The sequence below is a fragment of the Myxocyprinus asiaticus genome, chromosome 11 (assembly GCF_019703515.2).
Source record: "Myxocyprinus asiaticus isolate MX2 ecotype Aquarium Trade chromosome 11, UBuf_Myxa_2, whole genome shotgun sequence".
NCBI classification, from domain to species: domain Eukaryota; kingdom Metazoa; phylum Chordata; class Actinopteri; order Cypriniformes; family Catostomidae; genus Myxocyprinus; species Myxocyprinus asiaticus.
Genome location: NC_059354.1, coordinates 43608493 through 43635023, shown reverse-complemented (window position 1 = coordinate 43635023; position 26531 = coordinate 43608493). Strand labels below are relative to the sequence as shown.

Sequence of the window (26531 nt, the reverse complement as noted above, 5' to 3'; positions counted from 1 at the left end):
AGCTCATGAGCTTTATATAAACTTGTTGTTTACAGAAGCCACTGATGGTAGAGATAAGGGCCAGACAGAGGCAGAGGGCCACTCAGAGGTGAAAAGTCTGAAGGGGCATTCACAATGACAGCAATCTGAAGCAAACAGAAGTCGTTCAATGAGAGTTGGTGATTTTTGGCAACTGCATCGTAGAAAACCAGCACTCATAAACCACATTGCTGCCTGTCAAGGTCTTGCTGATTGCTTTATGCTGGAAATATCTGACTTGAGGAGTACCTAAGAGTATATTCAGCCATCCATCGCACAAAATACAAAGCAAACACAATTGTCCTGCATCACGTTATCCTTGAGGTATTTTAACAGGAGGTCAAAATCTGTTCGGAATGATGTGTTACAGAAGTGTCCTTGGTAGACCTAATACATCTTAATTAAAGGCTGCTGCTCTTTTGTGGTGCTCACTTTGACCGACTACAGACTAAAAGCAGCAAAATACACATTTACAAAAGAATTTAAAAAGTCTGCTAGTGAAAATACATATATTTTACATTTTTCTCATTTAAAACTTTTAATTAGAAATTATCAGCATAAAAGATTAGTTAAAAGTTGAATTGAAAAATAAACATACATTTCAGATCTTCTTAGTATTTTGCTTGAATGACAATCACAGTCATAAAGAGTCACACATTTCTTAATCAGAATCAGAAACAGAATGAATGAATTAATTAACAGTGCAAAAATCTTACAAATTTCTTATTCATTTTAAACATTTCCAGATTCAAATTAGATTCTGAATCCAAGATTTTAAAAGTGGACTTTTGAACACTCTTCTACTACTATGTACTGTATCTTTCTGTACATTGATCTCAAAAGTTCCAACTCTTCTCTAACACTCTTGTAAGTTATTGTAAAATCAACTCAAAGACCTTGAATAGCTAAACAAGATTATTTTGTTAAAAGGAAAACAAATTGGTAGGCTGAGAATTGAGGACCCCCAGTTTAAATACCTCAAAAATAGAGAATGAAGATGGATGAAATGTCTCCATACCTTTGGTGGCTTGAAGGGGTAATCAGAAGAGAAGGTGATATCCAGAAAGAACACGCCCCCCTCATACACTGAACCTGGAGGTCCCAAGATGGTGGATCTCCACTCATAGATGTTGTCACCCTTTGGCCCCGCACTGAAAAACACACAAAAACAAAAGCACAGGTCGAGGTGAGGTGAAAGATCCCCTAACTGATTGCCACTCGTGCCCTACGAATATGAAGTCTACTTGTCACTGAGTTGAAATATACTGTATTTGCAGGCCATAAAAACTTTTAGTTAGCAGTAAGCAGTATGTTTGCCCTGAAATGGCTTAGTGATTCCGAGACAGTTCAAATCTAGCTAAAAATAACTGAATCATGTTCTCCACAGTTTTTCACTAACTGAACAGAAGGAAATTTTCATTTATTTGCACCTATATACAGTACATCCTAATACACAGCAATATTTACCAACATATTTTGACTAAAGCATTTTAATATAGGAACAATTTCACAACATAAAAAAAAAAAAAAAAAAAAAAAAAGATTTTTCATGGTTTTCCATGAACATTCTGCAGTTAATCCAGGATGGCCTTCAAAGACATTAGTCATTAATCTTAAAGTTAAAAAAAAAAAAAATATATATATATATATATATATATATATATATATATATATATATATATATATATATATTAATTTACAAATATAAAACCATGACTTACACTGCACACAAATAACTAATATTGACATTATATTCATGATGTTAGCCAGAGGGGAACTGGCCCCCACAGTGAGCCTGCTTTCTCCCAAGGTTATTTTTCTCCATTAACCAACATCTTATGGAGTTTTGTGTTCCTTGCCACAGTTGCCTTCAGCTTGCTCACAGGGGTTCTAAATACAATTATTATATATTTATTTAATTTCTATACATAATTTACAATCATATTTAATCAAACTACACAATGATCACTCTAAGACTTCATATATATTACAGTTTCATTTTCTGTTAATGCATGATTTCCTGTAAAGCTGCTTTGAAATGATGTGTGTTGTGAAAAGCGCTATACAAATAAAAATGACTTGACTTGAATCAGTCATCAGAGAGTTCTGAATCTATTCATTGAAACAGACATTTTGAAATTGTCATTTTGAAAATAAGTTGAACTTAACTCAAATGCTATTTTCGCTACTTAAGTTTAAATCACTATTGAGAGACACTTTTAAAACATTTGTATTAATGCTTTCATACTTAAAAGAAAAGGATTGCAAAATGACTTTATTACACACTCTGTCAGACACTTAATGGCCACATAAAAAGCACATTAAATCATTGTGATATTCACAGTAATGCTTAATTTTATAATGCCAGCAAAAGTGTGAATACATTGTAAATATATTCTATAAATTGTCTAGCCAAAAATAGTATAAAACATGCACAACAACATGTCTGCTACACAGGTTGTGGAGAACAACAGTCTGAGGGCGGTTTGAGATCTAGTGTGCAACTGCACAGACATGGCTAATGGAAGAACATAAGAGCAACTCTCATAAAGCTAAAGGCCCTCTCATAGTGGTGGTTTAGAAGCGAGTGAGACTAGCCTCTCATGGAGGAGACAGGTGAAGCAGGCACTTATCCTCTGCATCTATTGCTCAATTAGCATGTGATGAAAAGCTTTTCTCTGCCAGCAAGTCACAAGCCTACACACTGGATATCTATTCACTCATGCTTTAGGGCGAGAGAGGACAGCTAAATGATGTGGGACTATTGGACTAACTCGCTGTGAGGGTGAAAAAAAACAAACTCTGTATACAGCAATGAGCAATAAATGACAGATTTAGGAAGAGCGGCCTGCTACATAGATCATTTAACAGAAAAACAACATGCAGGTTTGTCTCTGGCCATCGCTTATCGCCATAAAATCAACACGACATTTGCAGAGGATCAAGCTCATGTCAAAGTGAATCATACAATCGTAGCTTAGCAGAGGGAAAAATGAGATAAAAATGCCTCTGAACATTAATCTGAAAAGCGTTCAGTAGGGTGGGTTGTAAAGCTCCAAGGTGAGCTTCACGCTGCGTAACCGTACACGTCCACCAGCATAGAGTGCAAGGGGCATGAGGGGGCGTTTCCAATGCATTCTCTATGGGAGCTGAGCGGCAGGGCTTGCGTGAGGGGATTGTGGAATTGACAGAGGTGCAGAGCAAGTGGTGAGTGTGTCAAAAAGTTTTTGCAAATTAACTTTATGCAAACAAGAGTCAAAAAACAAGTGAAGTGATGGTAAGCCAGTGTTGTGATAACTCTCATTAGCATTCAAACATTCTATTGCCAGTTCTGGGGTTTCTAGTGGATTCAATCCTCCTGCACTACTTGTGTCACCAAACAGATTTGCAAAGATAAAGGCCTCTATTTTCGTAAGCATGCAAAACGCAGCGCTACATGCAATGAACGCGCACTACTTCATATCCAATTTTCGTGAGAGCGCTAATTATTAGAGCAATTTTCATGCCAGCAAAAAACGCAAGTGGCCGCGGGTGGAAGTGTTTGCGCTATCTATGGGTGTTTGCGTGCACACTTTGGGTGTATTGTATGGTAATGAAGTGGCGCAAAGCGCAATTGGCTATTTTATTGAGAAATACCTAGGTCATTGCGTGAAGACGTTTCAAAAGCAGGTCTGTTTTCAGCGCAATGTCTAAATTCAATTCCTACATTTGCAGTTTGGAAATTCCACCAGAAGGTGGTAATAAAGTTCATGTCCAAACTTGAAAAAAAAATAGAAAAACTAAAATGTATTTGATTTGTGTTAAATACTATCTATATGTCATGGTTTATTTATTTATTTATTATTATTATTATTGTTTACATTTATAATTGTTTAATGATCTAATTTGTATTAATATTTTTCCACCTGTTGTCGTAGAGTGATATTTAAGTCACTTCAAAAGGGACACGTGGAAGTTGGAGAAATTTAAATGTTTGGATTATGAATTACATTTTTAAAAATCAAAATTGACCAGTAGAAGTAGGTGCAGATACAATCACTGTTAATACTAGCCATGATTTGTGTCAGTAGATGAAAATTATTAATACTTACAATCTCAATAATTTAATGGTCTACATCCAAATCTTGAACTACATTTTCCATGCGTATGAAAGAAGCGTGTCACTGTCATACAAACATGCCTGACATTCAACAAGGACGCTGTGAATGCGCAAAAGAATGTAAGTCAATTTTTCTTTACTTCTAATTGAATTGTATACAGTCCATTTACACTACCAGCTTCATATGATATGCTGTCTATCTTTATATCGCTGGCGCTTGAGGGAATGGACTACATAATAGGACGCTGATGCTGCAATAACCGGAGAAGTATTTTTTTGGGATTTAACCCAGCCCATTAGTGCTTTGCTCACACGAAATCCACTTGCGCATAGACTTGGAACATTCTTGCACAAAAATACCAAAACTGCATGGCCATTCCCATTGACTGCGCTTCTGACTTATGGCATAGCGCTGCGCTTAGCACTAGCGCTCTTAAAATAGAGCCCAGTGACTGTTTTCAAACAGGTTTCCTGAACACGGCTTTCATCTGCCAACTTAAAATTTTAAAAATAAAATTACGGCATTGGTTAAGCAAATGTTGCTATATTAAGCTGGTCGGGATGCTCAAACAAACAAAGCAATGATTTGAGAGCCACTCAGTACGTTTACATGGGCAGTTGTGATCGAGCTACAGCAGATTTTTGCGTAGTTGTGCAATAGTATTAATATCTCTGTCCAAGTGTACATGACAATTCGTAATCAAATATTTGAAAGAAGGATGTAAAATATACTGGGTTAAATACACGTTGCACATCGCCCCCGTCTTTCAACTGTGAGTCCAATTGTGTTCCAACTACGGTTCACACAAGCTGGACAATGCCAAGCTACAATTGCATTTTAAAGGTCTGTTAGTCCAACTTCACAAAAATGGGACTAAGCATTATAAAAGAAGATTGCTGTTTTAGTCCAACTGAAATTAAACTTTTAAAGTGCATGTAAATGTACTGACTGTGTAAAGCCTAAGAGCCTGCCAGCCCTCCTGATGCTGGTCAGTAATGATGTGTCGTAATTACGTCGAAGTTGAAGTGCCAATCCTAACAGATTTAGCAAATTCTTAATAGGAACAAACCAGTGGCAAACAATTGCAAGAAGCCACAAACAAGTCCTCCTGACTCATGCTGACACACACTTCTCGGAAACACACAATCAACTCCACATGGTTTACAACAAATACAGGAGACTTACTCACCTTATGCGCCAGAAAAACTAGCGTGCAGCCATTTTGAAAATTTTGTCTCGGAACTTCCGTTCTAGCAGTGATATATAGATATCTATGGTGTTGATGTCAAAGTGTAATCATCTAGCAAAGTGGATTTACAGGATATAGAGTAGTCATAAACGATCATGAGTGTTTTATAGTGTACAAATAGAAGCAGAGCAGGGAGATTTTAAAACAAGAGTACTTTGTGTATTCATAAATACACAAAATCCTACGTTCAAGCTGTGGACGAATTGATGTGCCTCTGTGCTCATTAAACTCCAAGAGACAACACATAGTCATTAAAAATATCTCTGTACGACACCCTCTGACCATCTTCTCATGTCATTCACCCATGGCGTTATAGATAAGGTAAGCAGATTTTTTGAGCTTTAAACCAGGACGGGGGAGGGGTGACACTATATTTATACACACTTATACACATGTAAAAGTGCATGTTTTATTTTATATTCCGTTTACAACAATTGTAATCACATTGTAGGGTGACAAATTCATTTTAAAAAGTACAACTACACATTTTAACATGTTGAAATCTAAAAATTAGGGAGAATTACACATATAAAAATTAAAGGCTTGTATTGTGAAAAAGTGCAGTGTGAATATGATCTGCCATGTCCAATTTACCTCTGCGTGTGTGGGAAAAAAACGAACATTTAGAGTGAAAGACAAAATACCTCACCAGCATTATCACGCAGTAAAGGGGTGCTGTTGAAAATTACTTTCTGTGCTCCCACAAGTAATCCATTTTGATCGACTCTTCTAAGTAGCTTCAATACAAACAGGAAGTTAGATGACACAATGCGGAAGAGTGAAGCGTGGAAAAGGAGCGAGGCTGAATAAGGTGAATACGAAGGTATTAGATCTACAAAGAAATATAGTTGTGGAAAATGAATTAATGGGCTACGTTCTCACAGTTCTGACCCCCTTAAAGTAATAATGCAAATGCTAAATTTCCAAAAATGCAAATTCTGTCATAATTTACAGTACTGTATACCTGTATGATTTTCTTCCATGGAACACAAAAGTGATCTTAGAAAGTATATTAGTCTCAGTCACCATTCACTTTGATTGCATATTTTTCCATACAGTGAAAGTGATAGTCATTCCACCTAACATCTTTTTTTGTCATTCAGAAAGAAAGTCATACAGGTTTGGAATGACATGAGGGTGAGCAAATCATGACAGAATTTTCATTTTTGGGTATGCTATGTGAATGTAGCCATTGGCTACATCAGATTAATTTGAAAAATGTCCCTCCTCAACAGGTTATCGCCCTGCTGGGTTTTCTAGGTGATTTAAACATCCTTTAGGGGTTTTAGGTAGCCCTAAAGCAGGTATGGTGGAGAAACGCCTGCGATAATAACCACATTTATCTTGCAATTAGAACAAATGCGCTCTGCCAATGTTATATAACCTGGAAAAAATGTCAGCAGTGAATTTCAGGCAGTAATCCTGCTGAAAAACAGGGGTGACCTGAATAATCCAGAGGCCCTTTGGTAGGCGGCTCTGCCATGGCTGCGAGTGGCTCTGACCTCGGGTATTGTGTAATCCAGCACTTCCTTGAGGCACACATACACCATAATTACCTCAAATGTGTTTGCAGTTCACCCACTTCCTGTAAAACACACACATATCTCTGTAGAGACTGTTTTAATGACTGAGCAAGTCTTGTTATTCTTTAACGCTTGAGAGGAAACTCCTACCATAAAAAAAGCTTCCATTTAGATTCTTATAACAAGCATGCCTTTATGATATTAAGCTACCACTGTGGGGATTCAGGGCCTGTCTGCTTTCCTATCTGTCTTTTTGTCAGTGTAAAGCTCAGTGTTTAGCAGATTACGCTGAAAAGAGCCCTGAGAAACTAATTAAGTTAACATAGGGCTGTCACGATCAAGAAACTGTGGCTGTTGATTAAATGACAAACAAATAATTGTGATTAATGATCTATCTGCCTCTTTTGATGATTGGAATCATACAACAAAATGTAAAAAGCCTTAAAGAAATAGTTCACCCAAAAATGAAAATTCTATCAATTTACTCAACTGCATGTTGTTCCAAACCTGTATGACTTTTGTTCTTCCATGGAACACAAAAGGAGATGTTATGCAGTATGTACACAGATCAGCCACAACATTAAAACCACCTGCCTAATATTGTGTAGGTCCCCCATCATGCTGCCAAAACAGCACCAACCCTCAACCCTCTATTCTTCTCACAACAATTGTACAGAGCGGTTATCTGAGTTACCATAGACTTTGTCAGTTCGAACCAGTCTGGCCATTCTCTGTTGACCTCTCTCATCAACTCTTTTGGAGTCGACTCCCCATCACTAGTGCTGCCTCTCTCTGCTCAACATGAAAAGCCAATAGGGCAAAAATAAGCACTGAGTCAATACGGCCTGTGTGTATAAATAAACGAGTGCTGAGACATCAGTACAGTGAGCGGCTGCTGCAGCCCACCGTATCTGCCTGTGATGATGACGATGATTTAACGCAGACTGATGAAGGCTGACAGCTCAGATAAGCAATGCAGTGGCCGGGTCAGCCTCCACTTTATAGAAAAACAAAGTGGGATGAGCCAAGCCATGCCCATGCACTCAATGTACAGACAACAGAAATGGCAATTTTTTTAAAGCCCACTTTTAAAACACTTGTTTATAAAAGGACAAAAATTTGGATTTTCTTTTTAAGGAATTACTCATATTTGCTTATGAATGAAGATGTCTTCATTGTTAGTCTGCAATGACCATCAGATTCAATTACTAATACAACAAAAATGTTCTGTGTAGATGAAAACAACATTTGTGGTGGTATTTGGTTTTGGGCTGCCCTATCCTTCTCAGCGCAAAACATATGTAAATATATAAATCCATAATAAACGCCTGAGCCCTCCAAGAAAGAGAAATGTAACAAGGTGTGTCATCTCTATTATGATGCATTTGCAACAGGAAGTATTTTTCTACTCCATGCAATATTTACAGCAGCTGATAGAGCAACTTTTAAGTGTTAACCACATACAGTCCCTGTCTGAGTCAAGTACAGAGAGCTCTGCCACAGAGCTATGAAAAATGAGAATACTGCAAATGGCCCTAACACATTGGCACTTACTGTAAAGTGATCTGTTAGGATAATCTAATAATGGAGTGGACGGAATAACCAAAATAGTACATAACAAGTCATTTTATATTACAGTAGCGGTATACATTACAATATAGTTATTGTTGCTGGAAAATCAGCACACATAGGAAAAAAGTCTCTTTTTATTTTGGAACTTAATGGACAAAATACAAGATTACGATAAAGAATGAAAGAATGAATGCATGAATAAGTCTGACATCAGCTTCACATTATATAACACCTGAGTTAACAATGAAACACTCAACAGAGTAATGTTATAACAAGTAATGTTATAAAGCAGATAGCTCTGACTCTGAACTCTGATTGGATGAGGCACATTCAAAGCCATTGAAAAATAGCTGACATATTCATAGCCTACCTTTTACTGCACATCAGTTGAATTCTACATTAATGTGCCAAGTTGCAACACTTCATAGAAATTGTAAACAATTATCTTTGCTTCGCATTGTGCCTTACAACTCCCCTTAATAACAAGTTCTTCCTCATCTTGGCTAGTGTGGGACATGTCCTGCTCTGTATTTTCACATTACTCCATTACGTCACTCCTGTGTATATATATCGTAAAGCAGTCCTGCCCATTGATAGCCACGCAAATACACTACCGGTCAAAAGTTTTGAAACACTTCACTGAAATGTTTCTCATGATCTTAAAAATCTTTTGATCTGAAGGCATATGCTTAAATGTTTGAAATTAGTTTTGTAGACAAAAATAGAATTGTACCACCATATTAATTTATTTCATTATAAAACTAAAATTTAATAAATAAAAAAAAAGGTTTTGAAGTTGATGACTTGGACCAAATAATAAAGAAAAGCAGCCAATAAGTGCCCAACATAGATAGGAACTCCTTCAATACTGTTTAAAAAGCATCCCAGGGTGATACCTCAAGAAGTTGGTTGAGAAAATGTCAAGAGTACATGTCTGCAAATTGTAGGCAAAGGGTGACTACTTTGAAGATGCTAAAATATAACACAGTTTTGATTTATTTTGGATTTTGTTTAGTCACAACATAACTCCCATAGTTCCATTTATGTTATTCCATAGTTTTGATGACTTTACTATTATTCTAAAATGTGAAAAAAAAAAAAAAAAAAAAAAAATTATAATAAAGAACAAGTGTTTCAAAACTTTTGACCGGTAGTGTATATCTACTCATTTCTACCATCGCACACAGTATTACGAGTAGTGCCCGACCGATATATCGGTATCTGCGTATATTTTACCGATATGCACCGATATGAAAACTTTTTTCAGAAGATATAATGCAGAAAACAATGCTTTAGAATTGGTGTCATAGCGTAGTTTGTCCAGCAGAGCGCGCTCCGACTCCATTGTTTACAGAGCTGACTCTGAGCTGACGGTGGCTTTGCAGACAGGGCGGAGTTAAACGGTGTGGATTTGAGTGATCTCTTCTCAATAATTGCTAACTAGTTTGTGAAATACATACTGGAAAGTTAATAAAAAATTACCCCATCATTTTATATAACTAATATAACGTTAACCCTGTCCCTGACAACCATGTCACTCCTGTTTATCACATCTGTTTGTTGTGTTAGCCAGCTATAGTTTGTCAGTGTAGTCAGTAATGTAGCAGATTGAAAGGTCTGCAGCTCATCAGACAACGGTGCAGTGGTGGATTGTGTCTGATGAGTGTTGATTTCACGCTTCGCTGTTGCCTAGTTGGTGAGACACAATGCTGGAAAGTCCATCTTTTACTCTCCGTGACAACAAGCTTATAGCTAACTAGCTAATCACGTAGCTACTTTCATTGTTGTAAGGATTCACAGTTTGGTACCCCCTTCAACCGAACAATTCCAGTCTTTGCATTTACAAAATGTAATATTTAAACATCTGGTTTTCCAGACATTAAAATAGGATACGTAATAAAAGTAGATCTGATAAATAGTATATTTGCCATGTGTAAATAATAATATATAGGAACTGTATCTAAAATAAATGAGGGGTGATACATACTAATACAACAGGCTGGGAAAAATAGACATTTATTCATTTTAATATCCTATATATACACAGTTGTGCTCAAAAGTTTGCATACCCTTGGAGAATTGGTAATATATGCACCATTTTTAAAGAAAACATGAGTGAGCAGGCAAAACACATTTCTTTTATTTCTTATGGGATTCATATTCAACTGTAGGTTATAACAGAATGGCACAATCATAAAACAAAATATGGCAACAAAGAAAAAAAAGAAATGACCCCTGTTCAAAAGTCTGCATACCCTTAGTTCTTAATACTGTGTATTGCCCCCTTTAGCATCAATGACAGCATGCAGTCTTTTGTAATAGTTGTCTATGAGGCCCCAAATTCTTGCAGGTGGTATAGCTGCCCATTCGTCTTGGCAAAATGCCTCCAGGTCATGCAAAGTCTTTTGTCGTCTTGCATGACCTGCACGTTTGAGATCTCCCCAGAGTGGCTCGATGATATTAAGGTCAGGAGACCGTGATGGCCATTCCAGAACCTTCACCTTTTTCTGCTGTAACCACTGGAGGGTCAACTTGGCCTTAGGGTCATTGTCGTGCTGGAAAGTCCAAGAGCGTCCCATGCGCAGCTTTCATGCAGAAGAATGCAAACTGTCTGCCAGTATTTTCTGATAACATGCTGCATTCATCTTGCCATCAATTTTCACAAGATTCCCCATGCCTTTAGAGCTCACCCCCCCCAAAACATCAATGAGCCACCACCATGCTTCACAGTGGAGATGGTATTCTTTTCACTACAAGTCTTGTTGACCCCTCTCCAAACATAGCGCTTATGGTTGTGACCATAAAGCTCTATTTTGGTCTCGTCACTCCAAATTACAGCGTGCCAGAAGCTGTGAGGCATGTCAAGGTGTTGTCATTTGTGGCATTGGCACAGTAAAGGCTTCTTTCTGGCAACTCGACCATGCAGCTAATTTTTGTTCAACTATCGTCGTATTGTGCTCCTTGAAACAACCACACCATCTTTTTCCAGAGCAGCCTGTATTTCTCCAGAGGTTACCTGTGGGTTTTTCTTTGTATCCCGAACAATTCTTCTGGCAGTTGTGGCTGAAATCTTTTTTGGTCTACCTAACCTTGGCTTGGTATCAAGAGATCTCAGAATTTTCCACTTCTTAATAAATGATTGAACAGTACTGACTGGTATTTTCAAGGCTTTGGATATCTTTTTATATCCTTTTCCATCTTTATAAAGTTCCATTACCTTGTTACGCAGGTCTTTTGACAGTTCTTTTCTGCTCCCCAAGGCTCAGTATCTAGCCTGCTCAGTGCATCCATGCGAAAGCTAACAAACTCATTGTCTATTTATACACAGACACTAATGGCAATTTAAAAAGCCACAGGTGTGGGAAATTAACCTTTAATTGCCATTTAAACCTGTGTGTGTCACCTTGTGTGTCTGTAACAAGGCCAAACATTCAAGGGTATGTAAACTTTTGATCAGGGCCATTTGGGTGATTTCTGTTATCATTATGATTTAAAAAGGAGCCAAACAAGTATGTGATGATAAATGGCTTCATATGATCACAAATAAAAGCATGATCAGTCATATTTTCAAAATCAGTGCCAGAATTTCACAATTTCTGCCAGGGTATGCAAACTTTTGAGCACAACTGTATATATTTTGAATGTGTTGAAACTTGACACCGGGCGACACACCCTAAAAACAGCCCTGCTAGATCGGTTTCATGCAGAAGAGCCGCTTACGTGTTTTTTTCTCTCTCTCGTAAATGTAAATGAGTGTAAATGCCAACACCATCATATATGTCGAAAGGACTGATGCTTGTCAACCAAAACATGAGCTCATAGATGTCATTAAATGAGTCTGCTTTTTTATTCCATCAGTTACTCCTGGTCGGAGGCTGCCGTATATATTTAGTTTATACGTAGGGTTACGTCCTAGATAAATGTAATGGTGCAACGCTCAAATATTTAGTAGAGCGTAAATTGTGACTTAGTACCCATTACGCCACAACTAGGCTAAGTTGTAACGTATGTATAGCTGGTGCAACCAGCCCCTGATGTTTATTTAGCTATTTATTTTATTTTAATTTATTCTTTATTTAAATGGTCAGCATTTGATTGATATTAAACAGTAATACTGATGTTTATTTAGCTATTTATTTTATTTTTATTTATTCTTTATTTTAATGGGCAGCCATTGACTGATCCTAAACAGTACTGATGTTTACTTAGCTATTTATTTTACTTGAATTTATTCTTTATTTTAATGGTCAGCATTTGACTGATACTAAACATACATTACTGATGTTTATTTAGCTATTTATTGTATTTTTATTCTTTATTTAAATGGTCAGCAACTGACATACTAAACATACAGTACTGATGTTAATTAAGCTATTAATTTTATTTTTATTTATTCTTTATTTTAATGGTGGGCAATTGACTTATACTAAACACACAGTACTGATTTTTATTTTATTTTATTTATTCTTTATTTAAATGGTCAGCAATTGACCTATACTAACAGTACTGATGTTTATTAAGCTATTTATTGTATTTTTATTTATTCTTTATTTTCTTAGTGTTCATTTCTAGAATTTGTTGACAATGTATAATAATAATGTCAAATTCTTTGATAAAAAATATTTGTTTAAGAAAGCAGCCTTCTGAACACCTTTGCATAGTCATATCGGTGCAAAATCGGTGCACAATCCACATAAAAAAGGTGTTTTCATTCCAGCTCAAAAATTTGCTTTATCAGTCACCATATCGGTAATCGGTGAATTTTCCCTCTCTAAAATCGGTATCAGTCTCAAAAATTCCATATCGGTTGGGCTCTAATTACGAGTATCTCGTAACATGCAAAACATTCACAATGCTCCATAAGTGAGAACTTAATCCCATCTGCAGTAAGAAACTTTAACAGGTTATGACACGGCAGGACATATCTGTGGTGTGTAGAGCTTACTGGACATGACGTACTCCTCCAGCAGTGCCTTCAAAGCCAGCTTCACCTTCTGAACATGTCAAGGCTACTGACAGCCTAACATCTCACAATCATGAGATCAGCAGAACACTAACAAGCAGACTAAATCAAGCACACTTCTGTACTTAGAGAGGAGAGAGAGGAGGGATAGGAGAGAGAGATGCTGAATTACTGCGAAGACTTGTTGCAATGTGATCTGTCTAGATTTTTGATAGTGGATTATGAGATCTCTGACGCCCGTTAGGAGCAGCTGAATTTACTCTGATATAAAATGGCACTTGTGGAACAGTGATTATTTAAGGAGCCTTTCTTAACATGAAGAATATATTGAATTAAGCTCATTTAGGCTTCAGGAAACATCAGCTTTAATGTCAGGAATGAGAGATCTGGGCAGCACATTTAGTGTTTAACTGTGGAGTCGTGTGCAGTCAGACTTACAACTACCCATATTAAGTCTGGTTCACATTGCAGCTTATTTTGGTTGAGAACCACCCACTTAGACAGGGAGTCTACAGGAAACGTTTGAACAATGACCCCATTCTTAAGACTACAGTTACAATTTTTAACTTTATGAAAGGCTTTTTGAGATAAGCTGTCTAACAGATCTTGAAATCCTTCTTAAATTAATAGTTCTCCCAAGAAATGTAAGCGCAGCGTAGTTCTAGCGGGAAGACCAGCAGCTGTACATCAACGCACCATTAGCTAGGTAACTCCTAACCAATCACATGTAAGCCATTGCTTTATAAGTCTGCTCACAATCTATCACATTGCTGTTTCAGTGTGCTAACGTCGAGTGTCTGACGTCGAGTCCAATTCGCTCCCCGACCAGCTAACATCCAGCTATAGACACAGACTTATTCACTGCTCCTTACCTTTATCCAGGATCAGCAGCTCCTCGCCGCAACACACGTCTGCAAATTTCCAGATTCTCAATGAGATCGCGCCCTCTTGGAATGATAATAGACATGTTCCGACCTCACCAGGCCACAGGCGAACCAGTGCACAGAACATCTCTGAAAGCCCGCCTTCCCTTCCCAATGACGCCGTCACTTCATCTCAACTTCTGCATGTATCAAACCAATGGGGAGTAAACAATCAGCAAACTCGTATCTTCATCCATATCTCATTCGCTTAGGAGATCTCCCTCAATTGAGCCACCGCAACCACCTCAATCGGAATGCATGACCCGGCGCCGAAGGAGTGCGCACCTCACCAAGTTTGTCAAAATCATCGGCTCAGGCAGCAGCTGATTTCCATCAGAAATAAGCTAAGTTAGATTATAACGCGATGGCAACTTATTGAATCATAATATATGTCACTGTGCATTTCTGTGCATTTCACTATGCAAACGCAGCTTTATTAATAACAGAGAGTTGTTCGTTTTTTTTGTGAGTTAAAGATTGACTGAAGTGAACAGAAAGGTGAGAGTTTATACACTGCAAAAAAAATTATTTTTTTTTGTTTTTGTTTTGGCTTGTTTTCCAATATAAATATCTAAAACTCCTTTAAAACAACGTACATTTAATTTAGCAGCTATACTGCAGAATAATTTTTTTAAATTTTTTATCTGAGAATGTTGAATATAATATTAAAAATACAAATATTTTAAAATAACTAAAAATCCTTTAAAAAAGATGCATTCACCTGAGAAGCAGCATATAAGAAGTTTAGACTTGCTTTTAGAGAATCGATCTTGAATATAAGTATATTTTGTCTTTACTGCACTCGCAGAAGTATAACCAAGTGAAAAAATACACTTATATACAAAATACACTTATATTTAAGATACATTCTCTTACAGCAAGTCTAAATATCTTATATGTTACTTCTCAAGTAAATGTATCTTGTTTTAAGGATTTTTAGACAATTTTAAATGGAAAAAAGACAAATACACTTGATAACAATAGGATTTATTTGTAGTGAAATTTTTACTGAATTAAACATAATAAAAGTACTTTTTCCCTTTAATTCAGTGAATGTCATTTAGAGGTATTTTTAAAAGATCTTTTTATTGTTAGCAAGCACGTTTAATACAACCTTTTAAGTCGGGGCACAAGCTGAATAGTCGGTTTAGAGCTAATGATTAATCGTTGCAATAATCGCCCGAATAGTCGAATAATCGTTTTAATAATCATTAGATTAGTCGATTATCAAAATAATCGTTAGTTGCAGTCCTGCAGTAAATGCAAGCATGGCTTTTCCTACTGCAAAGGTATTGCACAACCATGTCAGGGACACGGAATATTTCATGACAAGTGACAATTCTAGATCTTCACATCTCCTTTTTCTCTTCTCTAGATTGAATGCCAAACACAAGACCTGGTTCGTAACCTGACCGGATCTTCTCTTTTGGGGGTAGTATTTTATTTCTCTCTTTTGGGGTAGGCTCCTCGCCCCTGCCTCCTATCTCCGGCAGGATTTGATTCTTCGGACTGCCAGATAGGGCTTACGCCAAAGAGAGACATTACATTCCTGTTTTATATTCATCAAATAAATGTAATCTAAAACTTTACTCAAATCTGTGAGTCTTCCTGAAAGAATTTATAATTGCTGGAGCTGGAACAAAAGGGCGAGTTGATGATGACAAAATAATTATTTCTTAAATGAAACACTAAATGAGAGAGTTAAGGTTAGAGGGGATGGTGAATTTTACTGCCAAGCTCCAACAACATGATCACCCAGGAGGTCGGCATGTTGTTTCTGATAGTTTCGGTACACTAGGATCGGCGACATTATGCTGACTCACGGACCGCCGTCATCTATCTGATATGTTTGCATCGGCTCAAGATCGATTGCTTACCCCTGTGGCGCATCTAGAAGCGCATTGTGTCCGGAAGCATGTCGCGTCAGCAGCGGGGGAGAGCAGGGTTCGGAACCCGTCAAGACCACGAAGTAACTGCAATTCCATAATCAGTGGCGAGCGTGATTCGGACATTGCATTTTCACCTCTAACATTACATTTTTACTTTACTAATGGTAAGGGTTAGGCAAAGGTTTGGGTTGGGTGGTTGACTTTATAAAACAGGCATTTTTCTTCACTGTATTAATGCCTGTACAGCTGAAAACAACTCACTTCACATCTTGCTTTTGGTGCCCCTATGTGGACATTACTCCCAGAAAATGGAGCTCACATGCGCCCATACACCCAAGAACACCGTTTTGGCCACTGGGGACAGTGTTATGAATTTCAGTAAGTATACACCGATTTTAGATAAAGAAAAGTTGACTTATTCTTTCCAATCTCACTGTGAGATTAGTCTGGCTCCAAAATGCACCATTAAGGTATTGTGATGTCCAGATATGTGAGGAACAGACCCAAATTGAAGTTGCTGTTTACTACTAATCACCCCCCTACACTGTAGGTTTCTTAAACTAAAATTTGCAGAGTCATAGTTGGTCATGTGACATGCGATAACCAATGTCGTTTGACATCAGTGACATCAAACGTGGTGCGACGCATCTAAAGGTATTATGTTTTAATTGAACACAAGCGTGAATGAGATGATCAGGAAATAACAGCATTAATATTTGGTCTGTTCCTCTCACAAAGCTACTGTATGGCTTATTAATGCTTGGAATATTACGCACGTCATATAAACTACTTTTATGGTATTTTTGTGTTTTGTGGGGCTTTAAGTAAAATTTCGTTTATGGAAAAGAACCGTGTGAACATTCTGCAAATCACCTTTTGTGCTTCAGGAAATGTCAGAATCACATGAGGGTGAGTAAACAGAGACAATACACATTTTTTGGGTGAGCTACTCCTTTTAGAAATACCTCATCTTTTAAATTTTTGATTAAAATGAAGCAATAAAACAAAATGAATTGGCCGAATAAGCATTTTAAGAGTCTCAGAAAAGCTGTGACTTTGGTGTAAATTAGATATCTGTTCTAAGTATTTGGCTAAATATTTGCCGCCTTTACATTAGGAAGAGTTGGCAGACTTGCAGCGGATGTCTGAAATAGTTAACACTAAAGCTCAGACTGCTTTATATCACAAGACAGCATTAGAAACACACTTTAAAAACGTCAGGATTTGTTTCTCGAGTGTGAGAGGGGAAACCCAGACTCCACAGGAAGATGAAAGCACTCTAATTTGAGAAACAGGAACAAAGTTTTTTTTTTGGCATAGTGAATTTACACTACAAGTTACAGTAACAGGAATTAATGTTAATGACTTCTCCAGTTGTTTAAAAATCTTTTTATAGAGATTGCACTCACAAAGAACAATTTCTAGCAGATGAGATATTTCAGAGCTGAGTATATCTAGAAAAATACACATTCACTGTAGAAATTTCCATAATTTTGACACAACTATTCTTATTTATTAATTTGTTACAGGCCTTGACACCACAATATTAAAATACCTTGAGAAATCCAGATTTTACATGCAACATTGCAGTAATCACTCTTATTTCTTTCTTATTTCTTGTCTTATTGTTTATTGTTCAGCAGACTTCATCCTTGAAACACAAGTCATTATGGAAAATGAAAAAAAGAAAATAAAAAAAATAAATGCAGATATTAAGAATGAAAAAATCATTTAGATTTATAGCCTATAATCAAGACAATTGAAATGTCAGTTAAATAGGAGCTAATTTCAAATCACCATAGTGTAAATAACCCAGAAGCCAGCAGGCATCGTAATATGCGGCTTCTGAGAGCCCAAGCATCATGGGGGCTATAGTGCAGCAATAATGACCTAACAAGGTTACGTCTCCATGGGTGTCAAGCAATGGGGGGTGGGGGGCTGGTGTGAAAGCAAACAATACAGAAGGACCCTCCTTGACAACCCCCCCCCCCCCACACACATACATACACAGAGGACTAAAACTGAACCAAAGGAAGAAGTGTGATCAAAGGTTTTCAGTGTAAATAACTAAAAAACAAGTTTAACGAACCTCAATGGGGAAGCAAAACTCACTTTCTCAGGCTCATATTTATTCATCTTCAGCCCATACACTCAAATAGTGGCATAAAACACTCACGGTCAAATGCAGACCCCGTTTACACTTGTCGATCCAATCACAAGTGGACAGTGCTTAACAGAGATGAAAGTGGCAAATGTTTTTTGTCATCTGATTATTTAAAACACATTCGGATGTAGTCAGAAACATGTGACCACATTGCATTTTTAGTGGAAACATTAAAAAGCCCTGATGTAATTTCTCTGGTTTGCCTAAAATGAACATGCAATGTTGCATAAAAACTAGTATTCTGCTCAATATGTTTGCAAATAAAATAAAATAATAATTGTCTCTACATAGTTACGAAATCAACGTGAAATCCATTCAGAGGAGCCGCACGTTACTGGCCCCGTTAACACCTGGTAATAAGATGCGTTTGGGTCGATCCGTTTGAAATGGGGTCCAAACAGGGCTGGTATTAAGATGCAATATTTAGGGGGCATTTTGACCTTTAGAGTGGGCTATAGGCTCTATTTCATCTGACTGGAGGGGGTCCCCCTTGGCTGTTTCACTGTCCAACTGGGGGGGGGGGGCACAAGGACAATATACCCCCCCCCCACCCACACATAGACCCGGCCATGGGTCCAAAGCGTTATGAGATTTGTCCAATTGAATGTGTTCAAAAATGCATATGTCCATACTTGGCTTTATAGTGTAACCACTGATTTTTTCAAATGTGTTCGAACAGAAGTGAAGCACCACCAACTCACCTGCCAATCAACTACTGCAGTATAACAAGATACTTTACCGTTTAAGTGTGGCTTTGGGAATAACCGTCTGAATCAGAAAATTTGAAAAAACTTGCACAAGACCTTCTCATATCTTCTTCAGTGTGCCTGATATTAACATAATTGGACATCTGAAGCTCAGTTAATACAGTTGCACCACTAAAATAACTGGGAATTCTGCTCTAAACATCATGTTTGTGATTACACTTACGCATTTGGCAGATGCTTTTGTCCAAAGCGACTTACAGTGCATTTCAACATTTTATCCGTTTGTGTGTTCCCAGGTAATTGAACCCATGCCCTTGGCGTTGCTAGTGCCACACTCTAACAATTGAGCTGCTTTTATCCAAAGTGTCAAACAGTACACTCAAGGTAAACATTTGATCTGTTTTTGTGTTTCCAGGTAAATCGAACCCATGCCCTTGGCGTTGCTAGTGCCATGCTCTACCAATTCAACTACAGGAACCAGCGCAAGTATTAAATGCATTAAATGCAAGCATAATTGAGAGAAACAGTGTGCTGTTTTTTTATGCTCTCTTTTTCTTCATTTACTTTTCTGTGCCTTATTATTTTGCAGTAATACACTGACATAATTACTTGAAATCCGAACACAAAGAAATGCATATTACCATTACTTGTGATGGAATCACCCAAAATGTTTAACCTGGTCTCATAGAGAAAATGTGACTCTCTATATATATTTTTTGCAAAACTTGTTATACGTGTCTCCATGTGCTGTTCCCTGCAGTTCCCAGGTGAAATGAACTCTAGAGGTGCAACAACAACTGTGTGTTTTATTCACATTCACTCAAATCATGACTTTATTGTCTGATAATGACTTTATAAATACTTAATTTTCTCTCTATTACTCAGACCCTGCTATTTTATGATATCGATACACTTTTACTCAAACACATCTTTTGAAAAACAATAAATTTTAATGCTTTATTTCTGACCCACCACCTACATATATACACTTATTGCGACAGCTTGCTCTGTAGCTCACCTGATCGTCGGAGGACCGCGATTCAAGACCAGCTATGAACTCAAGCTGATGTGGGACACGAGATAGTCATAGAAATGGCACAAAATGAGGTGGTTGCTTCAGAAAATGTGCTTTTTCATTTTGCTTCTGCATTTTAAAACACTAATGGTTACGTTTAGGCATTGATAAGGTAAGGATGTTTTTTTTTTACATCTCATTTATATTTTAAAACATTATTGGTTAGTTTCAGGCAAATGATATAAAATTCACCTTAAAACCGCATCTGAACACGACACCATTTTACATGCTTTTGGAGCCCCCAGCTGGACATTTCACTGGAAACCTGCAGCCAAATGTGTTATAAATTTTGAATTGCAAAAATGTTGTTATGTTCACTTCAATTTCATGAGACCAGGCTGAAAACGGTTCTTAATACCAGGCTTAAACTGGGACACAGTTAAGGCAACAAATCTTTACACAAACAGTGAGGCCTGAATGACAAATCTAACCATACTAAAACAAGAGTAGGATAGAACACTCAATGTAAAGAAGCCGCAGAAGAAGGCTAGTGTGTATGTGTGTGTGTGAGAGGGTGGGGGAAGGGGAGAAAAAGGGCTCTGGTTATCACAGTCACAGTGTGAGTTGCAGTCGGGTGGTTATCTAAAGACCAGGCCAAATGGTCGAGGCCCGACATGACTCCACTGTCTTATCAGCCACGGGTGATGGAGCGATGGCTGTGAGCGGTGAGTGGGTGGGGGGTTGAGGAAGGATGAAGCACCATTAATAGGCAGAGAGAACTCTAGCATATGTAAACAAACGTGCTTTGAATATCTTACATTACAGTGGTGCAACATTTGCATTTCCAGAGCCTACTGAAACAAAAATATCCTGAAATGTTTAACAAGGAAAGGATAGCTCTGGCAGTAAAATCTGATTGGATGAGGTCACGTTAGAAGCCGCTGTAAACTAATATACACACCAGTGGCAGCATATCAACTGAATTATTAATGCACTGAGTGGCTTTATCATACAGTATACAGGATTCACACAGCTTTTGACTGATCAATTTGACCTATGACTTTTCCAGTCATTTGTGATGAATGGAAAACCATTTTATAGCAGTTGTGACTCATGAAGAGCAACGTCTAGCCAATTAAATATTTTTGAGCAGAGCATAACTACAAAACATCATATTCACTATTAAAAATTACTATTCCCATTATTTTGTCCAAGACTTTTCCAGGCCTGGAGATCACAGTTTTAAAATTCCCTGATACTTTCAGGTTTTCCAACATACAGTACTCTCACTGTCCATAGTGAGATCACACATCCATGTTTTTTTAATATACCAGCTCTTTTCTTCAGTTTCCTTAAAGGGTGAGCTATCCCATTAAGTAAACTACCATAAACCATAGTCTTCAAGCACTCTGATAAGTGATAATCACAGTTCTAGGCAAAACTGTTTCAACAAAGACCAGTCAAAGCACCAATACCATGCCGCAAAAATAATCAACCCATGACAGGTCAGCTTCCTCAGGCTGTCTCTCTCCGAGACAGGGCACGGGATATCGATGACTATCATGAAATGTGAGTCTTTATCAACTTAATAAAATGGCAAAAGGCCAAAACAATTAGTCATATGTATCAAATCTTTTAAAATTACTACTACTTTGCCTCCTGTGTTGTCTGTTCTGTTTTGAGTGAAAGACGTCTGTCTTGTGACAGGTGTGCATCTGTCTGCAGGACACTTTGTGACACAACACCAGTAAAAAAATTAAAAAAACAAAACACAGTGAATGTGACAGCTGGAACAGAGCCAGGGCATGATAAATGCTGTCACTGTCACAAGCCTGTAATAAATGTGTGCTTCACTGAGGGAAAGAGATAAAAGAGAGAGAGGAGAAAGAAGGATGGTAGACCCCCTGAGAAAATAATGCATCGCTGAAGGGCTACCTTTCAATTTTCGACAAAGGCTTGCAGAGCACTCGATAAATTTGCAGGTCTTTTAATGTACAAATAGGGCTGGGTGTTATAGGTTCACAATGATATAGCAATAAAATAAAGTGACACTGTAATTATCGTGATGATTTAATGTGCTTTATATTTAGCCATTAAGATTCCTGAAGGCCGCATCATTAGACAAATTTTGAGATTTTTTTTTTTTGTCACGTGAATCGCTAAGACAGATGTTTTAAGCATCTTTGATTAAAACTCAAGTAAAGAAAATAGTGTTAGAATTACTAAGCTTAATTTCAATGAATTGATTCAATTATCAGTTATCACTCAAAAATGTTCACAAATGTCCCTGTGTGGCATTTTTTATTAAAATATTTAAGTAAAAAAATATTCATATGGATATTGCTGTTTATTACTATGTACTGTTATACTGGTGAATATAAATGAAAATTATTTAATATCATTCTTCCTTGTGTTCATGAGAAGCAGTGTAATACACATCCCCACTAAATTTTTTTATTTTTTTACTGTATTTTAATTCTTGAATCTACTTGGCAACAATCTTTTTATTGATTATGCTTTAAGGAATATTCCAGGTTCAATGGAAGTTAAGCTCAATCGACAGCATTTGTGGCATAATATTGATTACCACAAAAATTACTTTCGACTCGTCCCTCCTTTTCTGCAAAAAAAGCAAAAATTGAGGTTACAGTGATGCACTTACAATGGAAGTGAATGGGGACATTTTTGGAGGGTTTAAAGGCAGAAATGTGAAGCTTATAAGTTTATAAAAGCACATTAATTATTTTGTTAAAACTCATGTATTGTTTGAGTTGTAAAGTTGTTTAAATTGTAATTTCTACAGTCGTTTTTGGGTTTTTGAGTTTGTTGACATTACATCATCATAGCAATGAGTTGTAAAACGGGTTATAACTTTTCACAGAAAAGGTTAGTAAGTGATTTATCACACTAAAATCATGTTTACACGCATATTGTTTAAGTTTTGTCTCTATACTTTTGAAACAGTGAGTAGTTTAATGTTACAAAAATGTCTCCCATTCTTTCCCATTGTAAGTGCCTCAATGCAACCCAGATTTTTGCTTTTTTTTTTTTTTTTTTTTAAGATAAGGAGGGGCAAGTCAAAATAAATTTTTGTGGTTATTAATATTATGCCACTAATTCTGTGGATTGAGCTTAACTTGCATACAACCTGGAATATTCCTTGACAATGGGTGTGGTCATGTTTACTGGGGTAAAGTCGGTTTAAAGGTGCACTCAGCGATTCGTGAGTAACACTGTTGATTTTCGAACTCAACTGCCAAAACAAACACACCCCTCCCTTCAGCGCTCCTTTGGCAGCTCCACCCCCCAAATTCATGCACGCGAGACAGTTTTACGCACAACAGCTCCAGACACTCACATCTCTCTTAATACTAAATCTAACATCACAACAACAGCATATATGGGTGCTGTGAAACATAGCAAAATTTATGTTATCCACCTATCGAGAAGAAAATTAGCAACATCTGCATCCGTCTTCAAGCCTTTTACCTCTCGGAGGTCTCTCCACCGCCGAAAAGCCTCGCCGATGTTGACGCAGCTCCTAGCCCTCGACTTATCATAATCCTTCTTTTTTAGTTTATATTCATCTGACCTTTTTCTCTTGGTCTGTTTCTCAGCCATTTGTCCTCCTTGGAGTTTAGAATGTTCACAACAGCCAGATTTGCAGTCGATCTTCTCCTCTCGCTCTGACCCCCCCCCACCCCTCCATCCTGTGCACGTGCAAGAACCACCCCATGTTGCTGATTGGCTGGAGTAGTGTAGTGTGGACCGGTCTGTTCCACTTTGTTTTTGTCCCATTTACAGAGCAAGGGCTGTGTACAAATACTAAAAAAAATTAAGCCCACCCACAAAACAGACAGCTAGCAGGCTGTGACGAGATATTTGCAGAATTTGACAAAAAGTTTACCTTTAAGCAAAAGCCCATTACCCCAATTTTGCATTGCATAAAAAGACCTTTATCAGCATTTTTACTGGCTTATCAAATGTCCATAGTGTTAAGTGCATAAGTGTTTACATTTTGACATCAAAAGCAGAGAATTACCCGATGATTTTGAATCTCGTGTAAACACGATTTTCTTGTGTCGTCACATTTTTTGAATAAGCAGATTTTTGGTAGTTTTGGTGTGCATGTAAACGTACTCAGTGGTTGTTTGGTTGAAATTGGTTCCTCTAATTGAAAAAGAAAAAACATCCTTTTAAAACATTAATTTCAATACATAAATATATTGAGATGTATATATCAAACACATAGTGAAAAAGCTGAAAAATATAGAGATCTAATTGATTTTCTTTATATATATTATATTTATTGGGTTTCACATGGCATGCTTATTTTCGCATCCATGAAATATTTGCATTAACATTAGCCATTAAATTAAACAAAATGAACTAAATATATATATATATATATATATATAACATTTGTAATTATTATAAAGATAATAACCATAAAAGAAGAAAAATTTACCATTGTAATATATGTATTATATATATTATATTACATTATAGGAATATGGTCAAATAGCTATTCGTCCTTAAGGACATGTTATCTTTTCCAATGCAAGGCAAGAGGAGAGATCTAATTGATTTAGCTATATCATCCAGCTCTACTGAGCACTGAATACATTTGCAAGATTTTAAGTGTACAAACTGCCAGTGAAGAGCCTGACCCGTGTGTAATAGCACTGAGAGAACCATCAGCACAGGCTAAAATAGAACCCAGGCCATAATTGCTGTCCGTGATTCATGAGTATGCATCAGATCTCAATTACACAATCTTGCCAAGAGCCCTCTTTAAATATTTACTCCGAGCGTCTCAGCACGCAGGCTGCACGCTTACGTCGCACACCGTTTCCCTTCATTGTTTTTGCGTGTCTTTATTCAGGCATAATGAAGGGGAGTTTCTGCAGCAGTCTGCTATAATGACGACAATGATATGGTACATTGCAGAGGCATCTGAAATGAGTCTCTTCATATGTCTAAAGGGCAACCGCAGGACTCATATTTTAATAGCGTATGTGATGCGTAATATACGGACAGATAGTCTTGCATTGCAAGAGTTTTGACGGCATAAATTCTGAACACAGAAAGTGACCATCTGATTGACATGTAAAGAAGCCAACCACAGTTTATTTCGTTTTTAATGGCATTTAGGGGCGGGTTTACACACACACACACAAATGTATTTATTACGATTTACGCAATTCCATCAAATAAATTTGTAACATTTTTAACAAAATTAAAATAATAAAACTTACATACAGTATATATATATATATATATATATAAGATTTATTGTTTTAATTTTATTAAAGATAGCTCAATTCAATTTAATGGAATTTTGTTATGACATTTAAATGCGTAAATCTTAAAAAAAATTTTTTTTGAGTGTATCTGAAATATACCACAATAATAGACCACCGTGAATTTATTTTTTTTTTTTTTTTTTTTTATAAAAATGGTGTGGCATTCTCTATGATTGGTTGCACAGAAAACACCAGAAAATGTGTGTAGACGTCTGAGGCTGAGAGACTAACGAGCTGACAGATATAAAAATAAAGATTATGGCTTGCTGTTCAACTCTGCCATCTTGTTTTTTCGGTTTAGTGCTGAAATGTGATCTTATTGTTTCAATTTCCGCAGAGCAAGACAAAAAGGCAGAGTGTGAAATCTACAGCCGTGGCCAGATATAAAAATCAATAAAGGACACAAGCCAAACAACTCCTCCAGGTTAAAAGATGAATTTATCTAATGTGGGCCATTCGGTTCACATGGCGGCTGTTTCATATTGTTGCATCAGTGCCCTGCTAAACATATTCATCCACAGCTGCTGACATGTTCAACAAGTCAAACACTGTGTCATTGCTGCTGGGGGTCACGAATACACAACATCTAAACTAAGAGAGGGAAAAAAAGCACAAGAGAATCTATGAAATCTCAAATCTCAAATGAAAGAGAGCTTTGATAATGAGGGCCAATATGGCAACTCATTACTCTGAGGAATTCTGTCATCAAGATCTGTGCCCTCCCAGAAAATTCCAGCCCTTTTAACACTTCTGAGATAATGAGAGCGCACACTCTCTCTCTCTCTCTCTCTCTCTCTCTCTCACACACACACACACACACACACACACCTTTGAAGCTATATTAGTGAGGGTCTCTCATAGATGCAATGATTTTCATACTAAGATAACCTAGATAACCTAACCCCTAAACATAAACCTCACAGAAACTTGTTGACATAATTAGATTTAAAACACGATGTGGCCGATTTATGAGCCTTTCAAATAGCAAGGACCACATCATTTGTCCTCACAAGTCACTTTTGACATGATTGACAAATTTGTGACAATAGCAAAACAAAACCAGTACCCACAGAGTATAGCAAGGGTTGCAGACTGATCTCAG

General features: G+C 37.1%; 1 protein-coding gene across 2 annotated transcripts in view; it reads right to left on the bottom strand.

Annotated features, from left to right (window-relative positions):
* The window catches only part of LOC127447928 (ubiquitin-conjugating enzyme E2 E3-like), a 49027-nt gene that overhangs the window by 7063 nt on the left and 15433 nt on the right, over positions 1–26531 (bottom strand). For both annotated transcript variants that reach the window (XM_051710150.1, XM_051710151.1), the window contains exon 4: positions 1037–1169. In XM_051710150.1, coding sequence (XP_051566110.1) covers positions 1037–1169 — 133 coding nt within the window. The remainder of the gene's footprint in view (positions 1–1036; positions 1170–26531) is intronic.